General features: G+C 46.3%; 1 protein-coding gene across 2 annotated transcripts in view; it reads right to left on the bottom strand.

The window, feature by feature from the left end:
- Positions 1-19,227, bottom strand: part of syde2 (synapse defective 1, Rho GTPase, homolog 2 (C. elegans)) — a 42,259-nt gene extending 23,032 nt beyond the window's left edge. The window contains exons 1-3 of one of the 2 annotated variants that reach the window (XM_076045091.1): positions 17,061-19,227; positions 9,801-10,087; positions 8,906-9,317 (exon numbers count right to left, since the gene is read on the bottom strand). In XM_076045091.1, the coding sequence (XP_075901206.1) occupies positions 8,906-9,317; positions 9,801-10,087; positions 17,061-19,023 (2,662 nt within the window). In that variant the 5' untranslated portion in view covers positions 19,024-19,227. The remainder of the gene's footprint in view (positions 1-8,905; positions 9,318-9,800; positions 10,088-17,060) is intronic. The other variant, XM_076045092.1, reaches the window with a different exon arrangement.
- Positions 19,228-19,491: the final 264 nt, after the last annotated feature.

Here is a 19,491-nt window from a genome sequence, read left to right as displayed (position 1 = left end):
GGCTGTTCTCCCACATTCCTCACCAGAACCGTGTTTAGCCTCCTCTTCCTGCTGGACGAGTAGCACTCGCCGTCAAGGCTTCCTGCCAGTAACAGACACACAAGGCGCTCTTGAGAAGGGACAGCTTGTGGGTGGAGGGCGCCTGGACGTAAACTCGCCAACTCAGAAAAACATCTGGGGAGGGGTCGACACAAACACAGCCCCGACGAGGTTTTGGTGCATGACACGTTTTACTCCCTGTTTACTCCTGTTGCCGCCCGAAATCCTACAAAGACTCCAGTTAAGGTACGAAACTGTTCCACACTTTGCTCTCGACTGAATACACACCTGATACACAAATAGGAAAATGTAAATCATGTAAATGCGTGAACTTCACCGGCCCCAACCCGAACCCTAACCCAGCACCAGATGGAACATTTCCCAAATCTTTTGAATTTCTCTCACGTATCCATCTGGTAAAAAGCCGAATGAAAGCATTTGTAAAGGGAGGACAAGAGCATACAAAAAAATGTATGTCTATCACAAGCACGCCGACCAATCCGCTCCACCAATCCACTGCAATGTTGCAGAACTTTAGCCATAGTCAGCACCAAGCGAAGAAAAGCCTTCTCTGACATTTTGATCTTCTTTTAACAGAAATTAAAATGGCATCTAGTAACAATGAAACTGCTGCAGTATCCAGTAGGCTTCCACGCAAGCTTCTGTTGCGGCAGCCATTGTTTACATCTTCCCCTGAATCTTCTTCAGCGGTTTTCCAGAGCAGCTTCTCGCCCACACACATCCCGTTTCTTTATTCATAAAGGAAGCATGACTGGCTGGAGAAACCAATGAAATTTTAAGAGCGAATGAAAACAATGCCTTTCGGAGTTGGGTTGGATGGATGAGAGCTGCAATCTCAATCTACATTCCAATGTTGCTTAAGGCCAAACAAGATATGGAGATTGTGCCATTAAGAGTTACTGACTACAGAACACTTTCTGAACCCCTTTAAAGTAATAGAAGCAAATAAACAAAAAAAGCTACTACTTTAAAGCTACTGAACACACAACAGTAAATCACATTTAATGCATTTAATGCAGAGTTGTCTCAAACCCGAAAACATTTCCACATTTAGGCGTATTACAAACCAACAAATCATGACCCCAAACTGACAAAAACACCTTGAAGACGTCTGCTTCTGCTTGGCGCCAAGCCAAGGCGGTACAGCCCAAGAATCACACCTTGGTTTTTTTTTTGTTGGTTTTTTTAACACCACACTTGACGCTTGTTAAGCCACCATATTTACTGTGCTTACACCCATCGGTGCTCCCACAGAGGTGCCAGTCTTAAATCTGGGTGTAGTCAGGCGCCCTTTTAGCACGTTGCTATCTTAGGATGGGAGAAAATATGAGAGAAAAAAATGTGCGCCACTGACCAATAAAAATCTAGTGTCCAGTTGATGGTGCCATCTTTGCTTTCTCTGGAAAAACACAGGACAACCCTTTTCTCATTTAGACAGAGGCAAACACACACACACACACACACACACACACACACACACACACACACACACACACACACACACACACACACACACACACTGTGCTTTCTTCCCAGTTCCAAGGCTGCAGACAGTACAAACATTTCATAATGCAACAACCTTTACATGTTATCATTACTTTCCCTTTGACGCTACATTGACTTTTACGACTCTGACTTTGATCCTTCAAAAGCGCAAACGTTCAATTTGGCAAAAACTGAATTTTCATGTTTAGGATACACAATGCATCAGTCTGACAATACATAATGCAGAAAGGCTACGGGATTTAAAACATTTGGATTTTGCAATGCAACAATAAATTTACACAGTTTGCTAAAACTTAGCACAGTTTCATGCTGTAGCTCAAGAGGTGAGGCAAACAGCAACATGCAGTCAATGTCTGCATGCAACACTCTCTTTATTGCTGTGCATGTTTTACATTTTGTTGTGGCTTTGCCTCAGCCGTGTTGCTGCAACTTCGAGCCTGTGTTGTGTAAATGTGCCGTGCACACTGTCAAATCCACACGAGTATCTGTGCGACGGTGTGCACCTGCCGGACACTTTGTCAGCAACACCTTGTGCTATTGTCAATAACTCTGATGTAACTGGCGGTTATTTGAGTTTGTTTCGCTTTCTCCAACCAGTCTGCCCATTCTGACCTCTGACCCCTGACATAAAAAAAGGCATTTGCCTCGACGCATTACGACGATGCTTAAAACCTCAACAGGTTCTCTTCACCACGGCTTCGTGCCTGAACGCACCGAGTTGCTCGCGTTTGATTGGCCGATAAGCTACTTGCGTACCTAAAATAGCCCCTTGCAACATTTCTTTCCCTTCTGCCACATAATTCCACAGCTCGGACAGGACGACCACCCGCCTCACCCCCCCACCCCCGTGTAGTCCCTTCGTGTAATTGCTGCCACACACGCAGCCACGTCCTCCGCGGCCTTTGGGCATCGCGACCACGAGCGGGGCAGGTAACCCGACACCCCCGACAGCGGCTGAGGTTCAGGGGCGATGGCTCGACACCCAACCCTCCAGGGCCGTGTCCCTGGGGTCAGAGGGCAAAAGGTCTGCATATCTCTGGCAGACACCTGAGCTGTGTAACTGTGTCCACCCCTCCCCGTCCCCACCCCCTCCGACCCTTTATCACGCACATGCACTTACCGTATTACTGCGGCACAAAGAGGGAGTCCATGTAAATATGTGCGCTCACACACACACGCACACACACACACACACACACACACACACACACACACACACACACACACACACACAAACACACACACACACACACACACACGTAGACGCGCGCACGGCCTCGGTGACCCTGACACCCTCCTCAGGCACCCGGCCACTGACACCTCTGAACAAAGCTCGGGAATTTATGACGGGTGGGGGATTGGGGGGGTGGTTTCGAAGTTCTGGCAACACACAGGTGCAGGGGGGAGGAGGCTGTGAGCGAGGGGCCACTTCATCAATAACAAATATGTCCCGTGCACACTTACAGCGTCTTCTATCGCCAAACGAGGTGCAAAACGAGCTCAAAGGTCCAGTGCGTAAAGAAGGCCTGGTATTTAAGGAAGCCGGCTTGACACAGCCTTTGCTCTGTGTATATCCTCAACTGTTCCTAATTGTTCTAAGGGGAGGAAAAGTTAAAGCAAATTCCTTTTTTTTTATTTTATTTATTTTTTTTTTAATTATTGTTTTATTTTGAATATGCAATTTTGACAATGCTTCTTAACTGCTATTAAACAATGCCATCAAGTGACCTACTTGCAAAGGAGTGAGAAGAAGCATAGGACTGCAAGTACACGCTTTTATCAATGTATTTATGGCCAGTATGTGAAGCTTTCACCAATACAAAAATCATAAATCAATCAAGCCAAATTTGACACACTGGACCTTTTAAATATAGTCGTTAAATTCAATGACTAATAAATACAAAGTCTCTCATATCAAATAAAGTGTGCACGTGCTTGTGCGCGTGTGTGCGAGAGAGACACAGACCAGGAGAGAGCCAGACGCTGGGCAAACTCTGATAAGCCTTGAAGCAGGACAATTATCTCCTGTCCCCGATTACCCCTGTAAGACCACTCGCTTTGACTCCGGTGCCTGTTTATCCCTCCAAGCATGTCGGCCAAACGCCGACGTTGAACACGAAAAAGGGAAAACAAAAAACAAAACAAAAAGAAGGAACAACGGGGTGCGCTGACAAACAAGAGTGGAGTGCAAACAAACCAGCCAATGGCGCGCCCGTCACCGCCGCTCCTTCGCCGGGTGACCACCGCCGGGCTCTGCGCCGCTTCCTCCCTTTTCAGCCCCTAAATCATTCAGCGCTGGAAGGCCTTTCAGGGGCCACGGGAGCCCGGCCGTTTCATCACAATGGCCACAAAACCCCTGCTAATATATCCAAGCATGCGGGCCCTTCTCACTAGCACAACATGGCCCCCTGCCAAAGCGGCCCTCGTGGAGCCTCGCTCGCCCACCACCGCACCGCATTCCTGCTCTGCAGTAACTCAGCCGACGGACGGAGCGGCGGCTAATTCCGGAGAGGCCTGCCGGCACGGCCAGTGTCCAAACAACAGCCCCATGAGGAGAGCAGAGCGGTTCGTTATTATACCTGGAAACTGAGGGGGGGGGGGGGGGGGGGAGGGGGGAGTGTTAGCTCGTGAAATTAAGTTCCAAGGAAGTCTGGGGTGCCTTCAAACCTTCCAAGGTTTGTTCTGAAATGGTTTAGTTCTTTCCAATCTTCTGATTCCAGCTGCTCCTTTCAGGTTTTGTCCTCATTTCTGGTCACTCCCAATCCTAAATGAAGCTCAGCATTTGAATCTCTGCAACCCCCAACTCTGCCTCCACCTGCTCTTTCTTGATTTCAATGCACAAATGTTGTTTGCATTTTGTATCGACAGAAAAAGTCGTGGTTTAACTTGAAGCAAGGAGAAAAGCTGTCTGGTTGAAGGTAGCTAAATTAGTCAACTGAAGAAAATGCCAGCAGGCAGCCAGAAAGAGTCTGTTGGTGCCTCTGCGCCAAAGGTGGACACACTTTGGTCCATAAATCAGTTCCCTTTCAACTACCATACCTGTATAATAGGATACAGATAGTCTCCATAAATATCCTCTTGAAGGTAACCCTTGCCTATCTGTGCATGTCAATATATTACCTGTTAAAGACTGGAAAATCCAAGGTGCACAAAGATATTGTGCTAACTTTGTGATTTTTTTTTTTTTTAGAATCCTCATTGTTAAATGTAACTGTTTAAAGAATTCTACCAAAGGAGTCTCGAGTCCAACTTCATCAAAAACATGCAACAAGGGTGAAAAGAAGTGTCCACCAAGTTTTGGTTGGGCCAGTTAATGTGCATGCTACTGCCAATTCCAAATCCCTCACATCTTATTTGCAATTGGAATTCTGTTTAAAATACAGGTTCGAACTGAACTCCTGCAGACTGAACACTCTTTGAATTCAAACTGCCAGCAGAGACAAAACAAGTATAGAACCGAGGAACTGATAATGTCAGTCATTGTTTGCAGTCGTGGAACTTAGCTGTTCAATTTACATTTTCAATGATAAGGAGAAGTGCAGGATAAGGGTCTAAAAAAAAATAATATAATATATATATACATATATATATATATATATATATATACATATATATATATATATATATATATATATATATATATACATATATATATATATATATATATATATACATATATATATATATATATATATATATACATATATATATATATATATATATACATATATATATATATATATATATACATATATATATATATATATATATATATATACATATATATATATATATATATATACATATATATATATATATATATATATACATATATATATATATATATACATATATATATATATATATATATATACATATATATATATATGTATACATATATATAAATATATATATATATATATGTATATATATACATATAGTTTTTTGTTGCATTTGGAAGTACAGAAGTGGTTCCTACACCCCAACTCAAAGGGTAGGTCTGTTCTCTGCAGCTGCCGTTCGGATGAAATGAAGAACAGACTAGGAAAACTTTGCGAGCTGAGCGTCACATCTCGCGCCAAGCTAAAGACTCTCGCTTCAATGTTGAACTGCAGCCTTTACTTGTTGACTTCCTCCCAACCCAACTCCGCAAAACAGTGAGCCAGGATTAGACGCAGGTTTCGCCTCACAGGCCTGAACTCTCATGTAACTTTATCAGCTGGGGGCAAATCTCAAACGCAGTGGCCGGCCCCAGAAATAGCCCTGATCCCATTCTGAGTGCCGGCCAAGTCAGAATCCCCAAAATAGGTGCTAAAAGGAACAAGAGATTGGGAACACACCACGCTCCCCTTCCCTAAAGTCCATCAATCATTATTCTCCATACAAAAAGTGCATTCAGATGGACAAAAAGTCAGTCAATAGCAGCACGAGAGGAGTCTGGAGTGCATCCGGTGCTGAGGGGAAAGGAACCAGCCAGCCGGACAGAGCAAAACTAAAGCTGCAAAGAGTCATCTACATCTGCACGGCTTCATTAATTCACCATGCGCTCTTATTGGTGCTCAATCAAAGAGGCCTGTCACACTCTGGGAGTGTCAGGGGCCTTTGACAGTGTTCGTGGAATAGAGAACGCCACCCACTTCAACATGGTGGTTGCACTTCTCGTAGTAAAACACAATTATTTTCAGGGAGGTGCTGTTATATTTACAAAAAGTGTTGGTCCAACCTTCAATTTGGCATTCTAAACAAACACACACACACACACACACACACACACACACACACACACACACACACACACACACACACACACACACACACACACACACACACACACACACACACAATTACGCAGCAAAGTCAGTAGTAGATGCAACTATTGTTTTCTCCTATTTTTCAAAACATACATGATGATTAACCATAAAACTCAACTGCCTTGTCATATTCCTTATCGTTGTATACCTTCTTATTATATTTTATTTTTTGCTTATGGCAAAAAAGGGGAAATGGCATATTTTTGCAATGAACTTCAATTTTCTTGCAGCTTGGAACAAATGGAGACCCACATGAGAAAACATGAGGCCATGTTTTACTGTCCCTGTACAGCACAAGGAAAATAAAGACTTCAAACGATTGCAAACAGCTACTTCAACCGCTTTAAAAGTGGTGAGAGCTGTAAAAGGCAGGAACGGTATAATCAAAAACATAAATATATGTATATACATATTCTATCTATCTATCTATGTATCTATCTATCTATCTATGCTATAAATTATATGTATAGTATACTAACTATATACTACAAGATGTGGTCAGTATACTCACAACAATGTATATGTATTTAAAAATTAAAAAAAAAACTGTTGTGAAATGCAATCAATGACAAAGGGGAAGAAAATATGCAGAAAAGTGCTGACTCATGTCCACCTTGAATCCAGGCCTCTTCACTGCTTCTGGTTGAACAGCCTTCCAAACATCCCTTCTAATTTAAAACCACGTTGCCCGCTGGATTCGCGTCGCACACGCAAGTCGACATCGAGTAATGAATGTTTTCTCTTTGTTGACACACGGCGGTGCTTGTCGCTCCTTAATGCTTCGGAGTGGTGTGTCGCCAAGCCCACATGAATCAATCTGTGGCCGAGTCAACAGGCAGTGTGTGGAGGGGAGGAGTTGGGTGGTTGTGCAAGGCGTGGGGACAAAGAAAACTAATAAAATGTTTTTTAAAAAAAAGTAACGGTACTTTTTTTTGTCCTTCGGACAGCAGCTCAGTAGTAGCATCGGGGGAACCGAAAGGCCTGCTGCTAAGTACTATTTTTGAACACAATCTTGTTACTGCGTGAAAATGAGGCTTTGCTCTTTGATTGCCAATGCACTGATGGGAAACTGAGTACTTTGGAAAGAGGCCAACTAGCCGACATTGTTCCCCCCATTAAAAACTGCCGTATAAGCACCTTCAGCCTCCAGTAGGGCTTCATTCCTGCTTAGCAGCTTAAAAAAAAAAAGGGGGGGGGGGTCCAGTGACATCAGGGAATTTCGCGCAACGGCTGCAAAATAGGTCGGACATCTGAAAGAGGTGCAGGCAGGAAAAAAAGCCTAAATTTAATTGGCTCAGTGTGCCACGATTAGTGCCTTTCCTGGACCGGTACGGCGAGGCTCATTTAGGACCGGTTTAATCCTAATCCTTCTGGGAGAGACTCTGAGGACAGAGAGTTTTGGCTGAGCCACTCGTGATGCCAGAGACACGGCCAGGGGTTCGATGCAAGATCAGGAAGTCGGATCAAGAACTCGGTCGGCGGCCGAGTGAACCAGTGTCCTTCAAGAGGACAGACGCAACACCTCGGTGCGATTAGATCCTCCACTCCGCTAAACCAACACAGAACTCCATCTCCTTGAATGAAACTGTTGTGTTTTTCAGTTTTTTTGGTTATTGTCTCCCAAAATCTAATACCTGCTGCAAACATCTCCGAGCTTGTTATTAAGTTTCTCTCTGCGTACCCAAACAACTCCCCCCCCCCCGCCCCCCGACGACTTGAAAACGGCTGTTGCGTGCCACAGAGAAGCGGCGTCAGAAGTTGTAATTATAGTCTCAGCCCGAGACGTGTTGATTGGCTGGAGCTCCCGTGCTCCCACATTAGGGAGAACAAAAAGTCGGAAGTCAGCGGGAGTGAGAGACAGAGAGAGAGGGAGAGAAAATAGGCCCAGCTTATTAAGAGTCAGGCAGCCGTGCGCTGGCTGTCATCACTTTGCCATCGCTTGCAGACCACAGTAAATACAGACGCGCATGGGGAGCGCACTGGTTATTTGTTAGGCTGTCGTTCATCATCATTTTGACGTGCACTGACTTGATGAATGCAGTTTTAATGAGAGGAAATTTATTCAGCTGAGGTCTGACTGACGGAAATGACAAAGCGCTCCACTCCAATGCGTGTGAGCCACGATTCACTTGAGAATTTTTTCCTCTGAGGAACCACAGTTGACTACAGTCAAGTTTACCTAAAAGGGTGAACTGTTCTATTCCAGTACCATTAAACATCTACTTTTGCTCCTATTACGCAAAGACCAAACATCATAAAATACAACTTTGGCTTCACTGACTTTTAAGATAAAGTTTTATAGGCAACAAAGTTTAATGCTTAAATGTCTTGTAGTCATTAGTGGTTGGTTTACAGGCCTAATGTGAAACACTGACAGAAATCTAGTGGCATTAAAAGGAAGATATGATACAAATGACTTGTGCACTGTCACTAAATCATTTTAGAGAACTGTTTGAAATGAAGTAATCAAAGACAAGTGAAAAGGATAAAAAAAAATAAATAAATAAACTGAGTTTGTTCTGCCTTACCTGTGGCTCTGATGGTGGAGGACCCTCCTTCGTCCAAAGTTCTGCTCGCTAGCATCCGCCTGTGCAGATGCAGCACCTCTGACAGAAGAACAGCGTTCCCCTGACCTCCATCTCCTGAATTTCCACAAGGGCCGTCCCCAGGTACCTCTAGCCCCGTGTTGGCGCAGCCCCCCGTGTTGGCGCAGCCCCCCGCGTTACGGCTACCTCCGTGACCTGCCTCCCAGCCCCTGCTGGGCCTCCTCTGGGGCTCAGCTCCAGGGGCAGCCTGCAGTCTAATGGAGGGGAGGCGAGAGATCTCCTGCTCCTCATCCTCAGGGATGGGGTTGTACCAGATCTCGCCTTCATCGTCTGCGTCGTTTTCTTCAGTGGGGTCCATGTTCCGAAGCTGTGCAGACATCTGGCTGACGTTAGCCTGAGTCAAGACAAGGGCATTCACTCAGGAAAAGACGGAAGTCAGCCTGGTGCCTTGACTTAAGCTTGAAGAATCCCCAAATGTAGAAGAACTACATCTCAATTACTTCCTTCAAATGGTGGTAAGACCAACGTGCCGTCTGTATGTTCAGATAGACCATTAGCATCCACATAGCAGGCACAGCTAACGGTATTAGCGGCTCTAACAATCTTAGACGTGTTGCGTTTTTTGTTTCGTCTATTTAAAATGATCACTTGCATTGATTGACTAAGTATTGTCAAACCCTTTCTTTTTCAACTACAACAACAACTTGCGTTTTTCCCTGCTGTATAGGTGGCTTCAGTGCCAGCTTTGCTCAACTAGCTGCTTCATTATTGCCTCGTTCACAACACTGTTAATCGTAGAGTTGATAGTTTTAGCAAGTACAGCAGTTTTTTCCACAAGACAACCACTCTAGAGTTTTTTTTAACCAGTCTTGCTGACCTGAGGCAGGTGCATGCGTGCGGGCCGTGACGGAACTCCCGCTTGGAGTCTTATTGCGTCGGGAGAAGGACTGGGAGACGGTGGCGGCTGAGGGGCGCCCTCCTCCTCGGCGCCAGGTGTTGCTTGCAGCTCATCCTTTGTACACTGGGTCCTCCCCAGGGTGCTCTGCTGCAACCAGTTGCGCTTCTTGGAGACCGTGATGGTTGTGGGAGGCGGTCGCCATGTCGGAGGCTCGATGGTCTGGCCCACCTCCCAGCCATTGGCAGTTTGGACATTCTCAATGATAGCTGACGGAGTGATGGGGGAGACAATGAAGGTAAGAGGTGCGTCGAATATTTTAAGTTTCTACTGGAACCAAAAGAAGCATTTATCAATATGTTGATGATCTGTATTTTTGGGCAGGAAGTCAAAGACCCCTGGCTTCACTGCTTCGCGAAGAAAACATCTGTATCAAGAAACCACAAGTAGGAAAGCGGTGCACTAAGGTTTCATATTCTCATGCGTCTCATTTTATCCTCATGTCTTCCCTTTGAAGTCTTTCAACTGATATGTTGTTTTCAAACTTGTGTGTGAACCCTTGTGAAGTTGTTTTCGTGGCCAAAAACTCTCAATAAAACCACTGCCGTCCTTTGGAAAAGTCCCCACACTTTTTTCCTCAGTGAAGCAATATGACGGTTCAGATTTTTTGCACAGCCCATGGAGATGGAAGGGTTTAGCGTGCATATCTTGCACATTGGTAACTCAGGAAGAAGAGTGAGAAACCATCAGCACTACAGCTGTTAAAATAGAGGAGAGAGAGAGGGAGAGAGAGAGAGAGTGTGTGTGTGTGTGTGAAAGGAGGGTACAATAAGTGCAGCTGGTGGCAATGTGTGTTTTGGAAAAGGGGCAAATATAGTGTTGTGGTTCTTTGATGGGCCAAAGTCAAGTAAAAAAAAAGAACAGAAAAAAGAGCCAAGGCAAGTGTGCCACTGAAGTTATGTTTTTTCTTTCTCTGGAATGATATGAAAATTACTTTTTTTTAAAAAACAAACAAACAAAAAATAAGTCATTTAACAAAGCATCTGACAAGCTTTTATTATTTAGTTATTATTTAATGAAGAAGCCAAAGCAGCTGGTGAGAAAAAAACAAAATCAAAGTGACGACGTTGTGTGTGCGTGTGTGTGTGTGTGTGTGTGTGTGTGTGAGTGTGTGTTACTGGGGGAACCATGGTCCTGCTGCAACATGTACAGCATGCTGGTGTAAAAAAAAAAAAAGAAATGTTTTGATGCTTGGCAGCTCCCAGACAAGCCCCTCCACATAGTATAATGACAACTTGTCCTTCCCTCAAGGAAATGCATTTTTACACATGCCAGGGTAACATCCACCAAATTATATACCCAGGGGATATTTTCTCTCAACCAAAATCCCAATCCAACACGGGGGAATCCGGTACAGTATGTGCCTGTGTAACCCTGTTGCCGTAGCCGTGTGTGACTGGATCAAAACACACCAACCTCAAAATGATTGACTGTCGTATTATTAATCTGTCAAGGACAGGAAATCAAGACATATTTCTAAAAAAACAAAAGAAAAAAAAATCAAATTACATAATATCTTCTGAGTAGATGTTTGTGTTTTTTGTGTTGCTTTTATTGACAATCTTAAGCAAATAACTTCATCCCGGATTGACTTTTCTCAGGAATTCTTTTTCTTTCTTTTTTTTCATTTTTTAATAAAAGTATCAGATGACTGTAAATAAAAGTCAACCAAATGTGCCTTTGCGGCCAACTTTTAGTCCGTTTAACTGTTTCTCAACAACTGCGGTCACCTTTTCCCCCCTCTTGAGAACTATGACAAGCACAATCCATCCATGTTCCAGCTGATTATATAAGGCGCCACCGAGTATCTAAAACAGCTTTCGGTGGCAGGAACAGAGGCCATTTCAGAGGCATTCCTAATCTGCCCTCCCTGCGCCCCATCCCACTCCCCCCCCCAAAAAAAACCCTTAAGCATCTTGAACTACAATAACACCAGCCATCTGAACCCCTTCTGCCATTCATTTCATTTTAATTTAGATGGACCACCATGCTGCCTGGATACGGCGGGGCAAATCTTGGGAGTATTTCCTACTTTGGGATGAATTTTTAGCTAAGGAGGGTTTCCTGTCAGAAGCATGTGTGTGACCTGAGAGCAGTGTGTTTGCTTTAGCCTGGATTAGGGCTGGTGCTGTGTTTGAGGGCCCCAGTGGCTCAATAGCTTCAGCCAAGTCAGAGTTGCTGAGTGAACCTGTACTTTATTCCAGTGGGACCATGAAAGGACATTATCTATAGTGTGGCAAATTACAATAACACTATCGGACTATTTGATCACTTTATAGCGTCAGCTACCTTAAAAAGTACCGATGCAGATGTTTCTTGGAACATGAGATGCAGGGGAAAAAAAGACTATTAGACTGTAAACGAGCAGAACTCTGGTAACAATGAGGAGAGGTGAGAGGGCTGTGCGTGAAGTTGTTGTCAGCATGCCATCTACTTTAAAGGGGTCTTACATAGCTGGAAGAGGGAGCGTGTTCTGACACGAGCAACATTCCAGACCACGATTCCAGATTTACAGGCCCGCCGTCTCCCTCCACTGTCGTACTCCGACATGAGCAAGGAACACAAACCTAGCACAGGACACAGCCTGGGCTCGTCCAGGGACATTTCAACTATTTAGTCCATGGAATAGTTTTTCCATGAGAAACCCAACCGTTCCTAAAACACTCCTGCTCCTTCACCACATCAGCATTCCATCATTTTTCCCTTTGAGGGCCAAGGAAAAGCTGCTTTTAATACTACTGTTTTTTAATGCTGCAGAGCATTCAGCTTGATAAAAAACACACGTCGAAATGTTTGACTGTGCTGCTCTGAAACTAACCTTTCGATCAGGATATGTGAGCAGCGAGGAGAACAGTGTACGGAATGGTACTCAGTGGAGTAATAAAAAATAAGGACATAAGGAGGTTCCATTGGAACTCAGAAGTCTGCATTTCCAGGTTTTCAGTCAGCTTGTTTTACCAGAAGCAGCCTTCAAGCTAGGAATTGCAGCTCAGAAACTCTGAGGATCCTTACTTACCCCTGGATACAATCTAAGATGGCCCACATTAATTGGAACTGGTTGCGGAACAACGTTAACAACAGTGGAGATATCTTCTAAAATCTTCTCTCAGCCAACAACACAAACAACAAAAGCTAGGCTAGGGCTGATATCAAGCACTATTACTATTGTCAGTAATGATGAACTATTCCTATCAAAATCCAAAGCAAAACAGACCCACCCTGATCATAGTTGTGTCTAACAGATAGAAACTCGTATCATCTTTACCGAACTATCAGATGATTAGTACCAAGAGGACAAGGTTGAAAGCAGTGTGCAAAAACTGAAGTGACCAAACAAGAAGGAGAGGCAGATTGGGTTTCTTCCAGTTTTGAAAAAAACTGGGGGGAAAAAGATGGAAAACAGAAAGAACAAATTTCCCGGTTTGGCTAGTGTGGTTTGTGCCACATGAGCCTGACAGTAAATCTGATTCTTATTGTCCAAAACTTTTTAAACGGCTGATTCCTCCTCACTCCGTTCTGACCGTTCATCCACTTTCCCATAGACCTTTCTTTCTGAATTCCTTTTTACGTGGTGAAGGCTGTTCTATTGACAAGTGCAAAACACACCACCAGCTAGTTTCTTCTCCTCCACAGACAGCACTTTGTTTTGAGTACAGATCTTCACCCCCTCCGACCGCCCCCCCACCCACCAAACCTTCGGGAGGAATCTCTTGCTAAGTGCCATACATTCTCCTTGATGCTCATTCATATGTAAATAAGGATTCTCTGTGTAGATTTTTTTTTTTTTCTCTATACACCAACGCTTGGCTCGGGTCGCCCAGGGTTGCATCACATGTCAATACTCGCGTCCTGTTGAGGCATCTTGGCAGCGCAGCCTGCTCGCGGTAATGCCGAATCCTCCTCAATACATTGGCTTGAAACCCAAATTCTTTTCAATGTTGCAACCCCTTTCAGAGCTCCTTCTGTCTTGTCTGACAGTCTGTCTATTTAAAACAGTGGCAGGACCACTGCGGCGGGATTTACTCTCTCCGTGTAACATAATTAGCACTTAAAGTAAGTAAAGTGAATCCCAAAAGCACGCAATTGTTTGTATGGAAGGATCAGATAATAATATCCAAAAAAGTCTTTGCAGATGCTTTCATGTGATTCATGAAACCGGGGGTGGGGGGATACAAACCCCAGTGCCTCAAGTTTCCCTTGCATCACCCGATATGTCCTTTGCGCTACCATCCTCCATAAATCTGTCTAGGTGCAGACGCGCCAGACAAGACATATGCGTATGGCCTGCATGAGAAAGAAAATCCACTAACAAGTCTTTTGGCACAACGCTTGAAACCAAATGCCATGTCGTTCTGACTTTACAGCACTGACAGGTGGGATTACATGACACCTGCACGCTCGTCAACTCACCATATAATCTTGGGTTAGTGCAGTTGAAATTTTAGGGCAACATAGCACAGCATTTGGCCAGCACAATAACTGGGTCTATTTTGCCACCGTATTTAGATGAGCTGCTTCTCCATGCAAGACATGCAGGACTTCAGGACTACTTCAAGAGTGAAAATGGGCACCCAAATTCCATTAATATTAAATAGTCGTGTCAGATTTTCTCAAAAGTAAATGGTTGTTTTATAGCCTCAGAACTGAAGTTAGGTCACTTCCTCTTCATCTGGTTGTGTAGTCTGTGACTCATTTAGTTTGATGGGCAAAGTTCCATGTTCAGGTCTGGCCATAACATGGAGCTTAGATGTTGGCCGCCCCCGGCAAACCTATCTACTGCCAAGTCACAACAAAACTATAAATCTTCCAAATGCAAATATAAAGATGCTTTGCCTCTTGGCCTGGTTCCTTCATTTACACTTGGATTCAACTTCAGAGTCGGCTGATTCTTCTCGGAATCAGGGGCTTGTTTGCACTTAGCCCTCCAAATTGGCCTCCTATCAAATTTTAAATGGAGGCTAATCAAACTGACAACGTTTTGAAAATATCTTGTGAAATCACTGAGATCAACCATGGATGTCTTCGCGAATAAATGTCTGATGTCCGAGTTTGGATAGCTCAATAACGTATACATTTTAAATTGGACCATAACATTACATGGACTGTAATAATTGGACAAGCAAGTTCAAAGTGTGTCATTGAATAAACAATCTAGCTTTACAATAGAATTGGCACATTTTCTGCAGTCCAGAAAGTGACACACTCAGCTGTGGGTGAAGAGTGACCTGATTACTTGTCTACAATTGTAGAAACAAATTGAAAACATGGTAAATTAAAAACAGTTTGATTATGCAAACATTCCCCATAATAATTTAATTGTGCTCTTGATTTCTAAGCAACACTGAGGAGGCGAGATATGACCATTTAAATAAAATAGCTATTTGCATCAATCATAATGAATCCCAAAACAAAATGCCAAGAAAAGCAAGACACTGGTGCTTTTCAGAGTTTGAGCATTTCTATTTTCTTTTTTTAATGGCTCATTGTGAGGTGCTGAGAGGCCCACAGGGGGAAGATAAGCCCTGCCCTGACCTTAATAAACACTCAATTGCCCTTCATTTTGTTCATGGATGGGGAGGAATTAAGTGTCACAACTCAAACATGTTAAACAACGGCAATGGCATCCTAAAAATTCAATCCAAAGTCTCTTTAAAATGCAAGTTACCATGGAGCTATCCAGAGCAAACGACAGGGGAGGAAGGCAACATGACAGCCCTCAGCACCCCACCCCCTACTAAACACACGCGCACACACACACACACACACACACACACACACACACAGAATAAATGCAGTGGCTGCTCCTGCTTTGGATTCCTCTGGCCACAGCTGTGGAAAAGTTCAGTGGCGACAGGGAAGTGGGGGGGACTGACTAAAACCGAGAAAAATCAAGAACTAGACAGGCAAAAACATGGGGTGACTTGATAAAAAAAAAAGAAGGAAAGACGACAGAACATGACATGGAGCAGCGTTGAGGCAGCTGCAGCTGGAAGTCAAACACGGGGGGGCCTTACCCTGGGCAGCCTTTGGAGACCACGCTCTATTTCTAGCGCAAAGCAGCGAGTTGGCAGTCAACAACAGCCCGCGTACATGGCAGGTCATCTGTTTTCCCCAGAAAACACTGTCAGAACATCACACACGCTCAGAGGCACACACTCAGGCAGGCACCCAGGAAATGAATACGCGTGCAACACATAACTAGGAGTGGTAGCGTAACGAGATGGTGATTTGTAGCCGGTCCATAAAAAGCACACACACACACACACACACACACACAACACGCATCGTTCTTCCAGTCCGATGAATGAGCTGGCTAACTGCCTTGTTTGCACACAGACCAAGGGCTAAAACGTAACTCACGAGCGGCAAACATCTCCAGCGTAGTAACGCTGTGGTTTTGGTCACATTCAAACTATGTGCAAATATAGCACTGGCTAGTGCCTGTGGTGCAAAAGTATCAGTAGAAATAAAAGAGCTGAGAAGGTGTGCAGCTTGTGGCCATCCGTCTCCATTAAAAGAAGACTGCCTTCTGTTGTGTTTGCAGTCACATCAAGATGAATCCAATTTAAAAACCCACATAGCATCTTGCCCAACAAACATGATAACTCATGGCACTCGTTTGTGTCTGTGGTTTCTTGATACAGATATTGTCTTGCTTTTGGCACCGCATCATCAACCAAAGGCAATTTGGGGGGAAAAAATACAATTAATAATAATCTGTTTTGCTTCATTTCTGACAGTCATTTGAAAAACAAACAAACAGAACGAACCCCGCCACCAGCACCACGGAGAAAACCGGCACGGCACACCAAAAGAGGGAGTGAGTTAGTTGTTACTGAACTAATCTGTGAGTGATCCGACCTACGGCGTGATGTGCGATTAATTCGGAGTTAAAAAAAATAAAAATAAAATGCGCCTAAATTAGTGTGAAGGATAGACACCGCCACCGGTTAGAGTCTTAAGAAGGGGAAAGCAAAGAGGTCTGAGGTGTCTCGTCCCTTGGCTTGGCAAGCCGGAGGGGAGCAGCAGGAGTGCAGGGGTTGGACCGCCACCAGACAGTGTTTACTACGGAGTGGAGGAGGATGACAATGATCAAGGCTGTGAGAAGGAGGTGATGAGAGCTCTCTGATTTTTAGAGGTTCCGCGGGATTCGAGGTCGACTCTGTGTCGTGGCCTTCCTACCTGGCTTCAGACGCTGCGGGGACTTGACCGTGGGACACTTGGCTTTGACGCACCTGACACCCCTGCTGTAGGCCTGGACGGGCGCCTTGCACCCGACCGGGGTGGCCGGGGGAGACAAAGGGTCTTGGCACTGGGCCCCAGTGCGAGGTGAGGGCGAACCCTCGATGCGCTGCTTCATTTCTGTGGACAACAAGCGCCCCCTGTGCATCCACTCTTGCATCTTGTTGACAGTCACGCCGTGGCCCTTGCTGACAGAGTCGGACCTCTCCGCCCGGATCTCGGCCAGTTCCTTCTCGTCCTCTTGGCCCTGCGACGGCTGCAGCTCCTCGGCATTGCCATCAGACGAACCTGTGAGACTGTCGACCGAGCTGCTGCTTTCGTCCAGCTCCCCGATACCGTGGCCTTCATCGCCCCCAGCTGCATCATGGAGCTGTCCCGGGGAGTCCTTTGACTCCGCCGCTCTGCTTGGACCCTGCTCCCTTGGGACCTCGACGCTAAGCGAGGTCTCAACTAAACACCCGATGGCTCCGTCGCTGGCAGAGCGCGGCAAGGTGGGTCTTTTCTCGGACGAACGCAGGTCCTCCGTGCTCTTACTTTTCAAACATTTGAAGTCGGACCCATGACTCCCGCTCAGGCAAAGCAAGAGCGAGTCGGTGTCGGACACCTGTTGAGGGCTGCGGTCGCCTCCCGACGACCAGGAGTCGCTGTCCATGTTTCTGCCCGACAACCTGGAGCACAGGCTGTCCCTGGAGCGGCTGCTGCAGGAAGATACTGCTTGTTGTTCACTCATACCGCCGCTGATCTGCTGTAGATCCAGGTTGATATCATTCATGGCATTAATCAGCAGGTAATAAGCCTCTTTCAGCTGGTTCCTCAGCCTGTCTGTTTCCTGGGCCATGTTGCCGTCATCACCTTTCTCCTGGTCAGACAGGGGTACCTGTGCGACCTCCGCCCTGTCGCTTTTTAGCCTTATGGTTTCGTAAAAAGGCAGGATTTCGTTATCGTAATAGTCGTCATCCTCGCTGTCTAAGGTGTATCTGAGCGAATCCCCTGTCGATGCCGTGTGGATATCACATATTTCTAACTGCGTGGGGAAAAACGTAGGGCTCTGCAGCGTGCCGACGGTCCCTTTCGTCTCCCCATCGGATCCGGGCCTGTAGCTCTCCACGTTTCTGATTAAAATGTTTTCCTCCAAGTTCCCGAGAGCACTGTGCGGATCGCTGGAGCTGGCTGGCTCGGTGGCTCGGTTGTCAAAACTCCAGTTGGCGTTGTGTCCCTTCACAGCCATGTGCCGGGAGTGCCCTCTGACCCCGGGCTCTGTCATATCCCTGTCTGAGGTACTAACCGCCCGACTCGATTCTACCTCGCCGGTGTGCGCTCGGAACACGGGATGATTGGAATTGTCCCCGAACCCGATCGAGTCCCCGGCGCTGCGCTGCCGCGGCACCGAGACGAAGTGCTTCCCGGGGACACGCGGTCCGGATGATGCGATTTTTTGGGCGCCTGAGCGGTGCCCCCGGTGGGCCGGCTCGCCCTCCCCGGTCTGCGCGACCCTTTGAAGAGACACCCCCGGGGGGTCCTCATTAACCCGAACCCTGCCCCCGCCGCACCGCTCCTGCGGACGTGTGCCGGCCGACTCCGCCGAGCGACTCTCCCGCAACTCTATCGCGACCTCCCCGCCGCTTCGCACCGCCGCCGGCCCGTCGTCGCAATTCTCGTACGTGCTCATTCTCCCCGCGGTGCAATCCAGACCCGTGCGCGTCGCTGCCGGCCGAGTCTCGCCCGAGTCGCGCTGCTGCTGCTGCTGCTGCTGCATCTGCGAAACTTTTTCGTTACCTTCTCGGCCCTCGTTTGCCGCCGCGGCAGCGGCAGCGGAGCCGTATCCCCCGCCGATCGTCGCTCCTTTCTTGGGTTTCTTCCCTCGGAGTTTCGCTAGTAAAGTCCTCCGCAGAGGATCAGCCATTCCTTTCCTTTGCCCCCCCTCCCTTCCCTCTTCCCGCCCTCCCCGTTAGCTCCTTCTCGGTTTCTTTCAACACGCGGGCTCCAGAGGGAAGGGAGCGACTCCTCGGTCCTCGCTCGCCGCCGTCAAAGCTCGCCGGGCGGACGGGATCCTCTCCATTCTCCGCTGTCACCCTCCGCTCTGTCGCCTCTCGCTGCTGAGCGATCAACACAGCCTACGCTCACTCACCCCCTCCCTCTCTGTCTCTCCCCCCTCCCGTCCTCTCTCTCTCTCTCTCTCTCTCTCTCTCTCTCTCTCTCTCTCCCTCCCACACACACACACACACACACACACACACCTTGCCTTGCTCTGCTCCCACCCCTCCCTCTCCTGTCCTGCCTCACCTTCTCCTCGTGTTTGCTGCTCGGATGTTTGGAATATTTTTCTTGGCTGTGGGTTCACCTTTCATATGAATGTTGTTGTTGTTCCCCC

Source organism: Nelusetta ayraudi, unplaced genomic scaffold, assembly GCF_046127955.1.
Source record: "Nelusetta ayraudi isolate G7.1 ecotype Tasmania unplaced genomic scaffold, CSIRO-AGI_Nayr_v1 ptg000084l, whole genome shotgun sequence".
Taxonomy (NCBI): Eukaryota; Metazoa; Chordata; class Actinopteri; order Tetraodontiformes; family Monacanthidae; genus Nelusetta; species Nelusetta ayraudi.
This window is presented reverse-complemented; position numbering and strand designations above follow the sequence as displayed.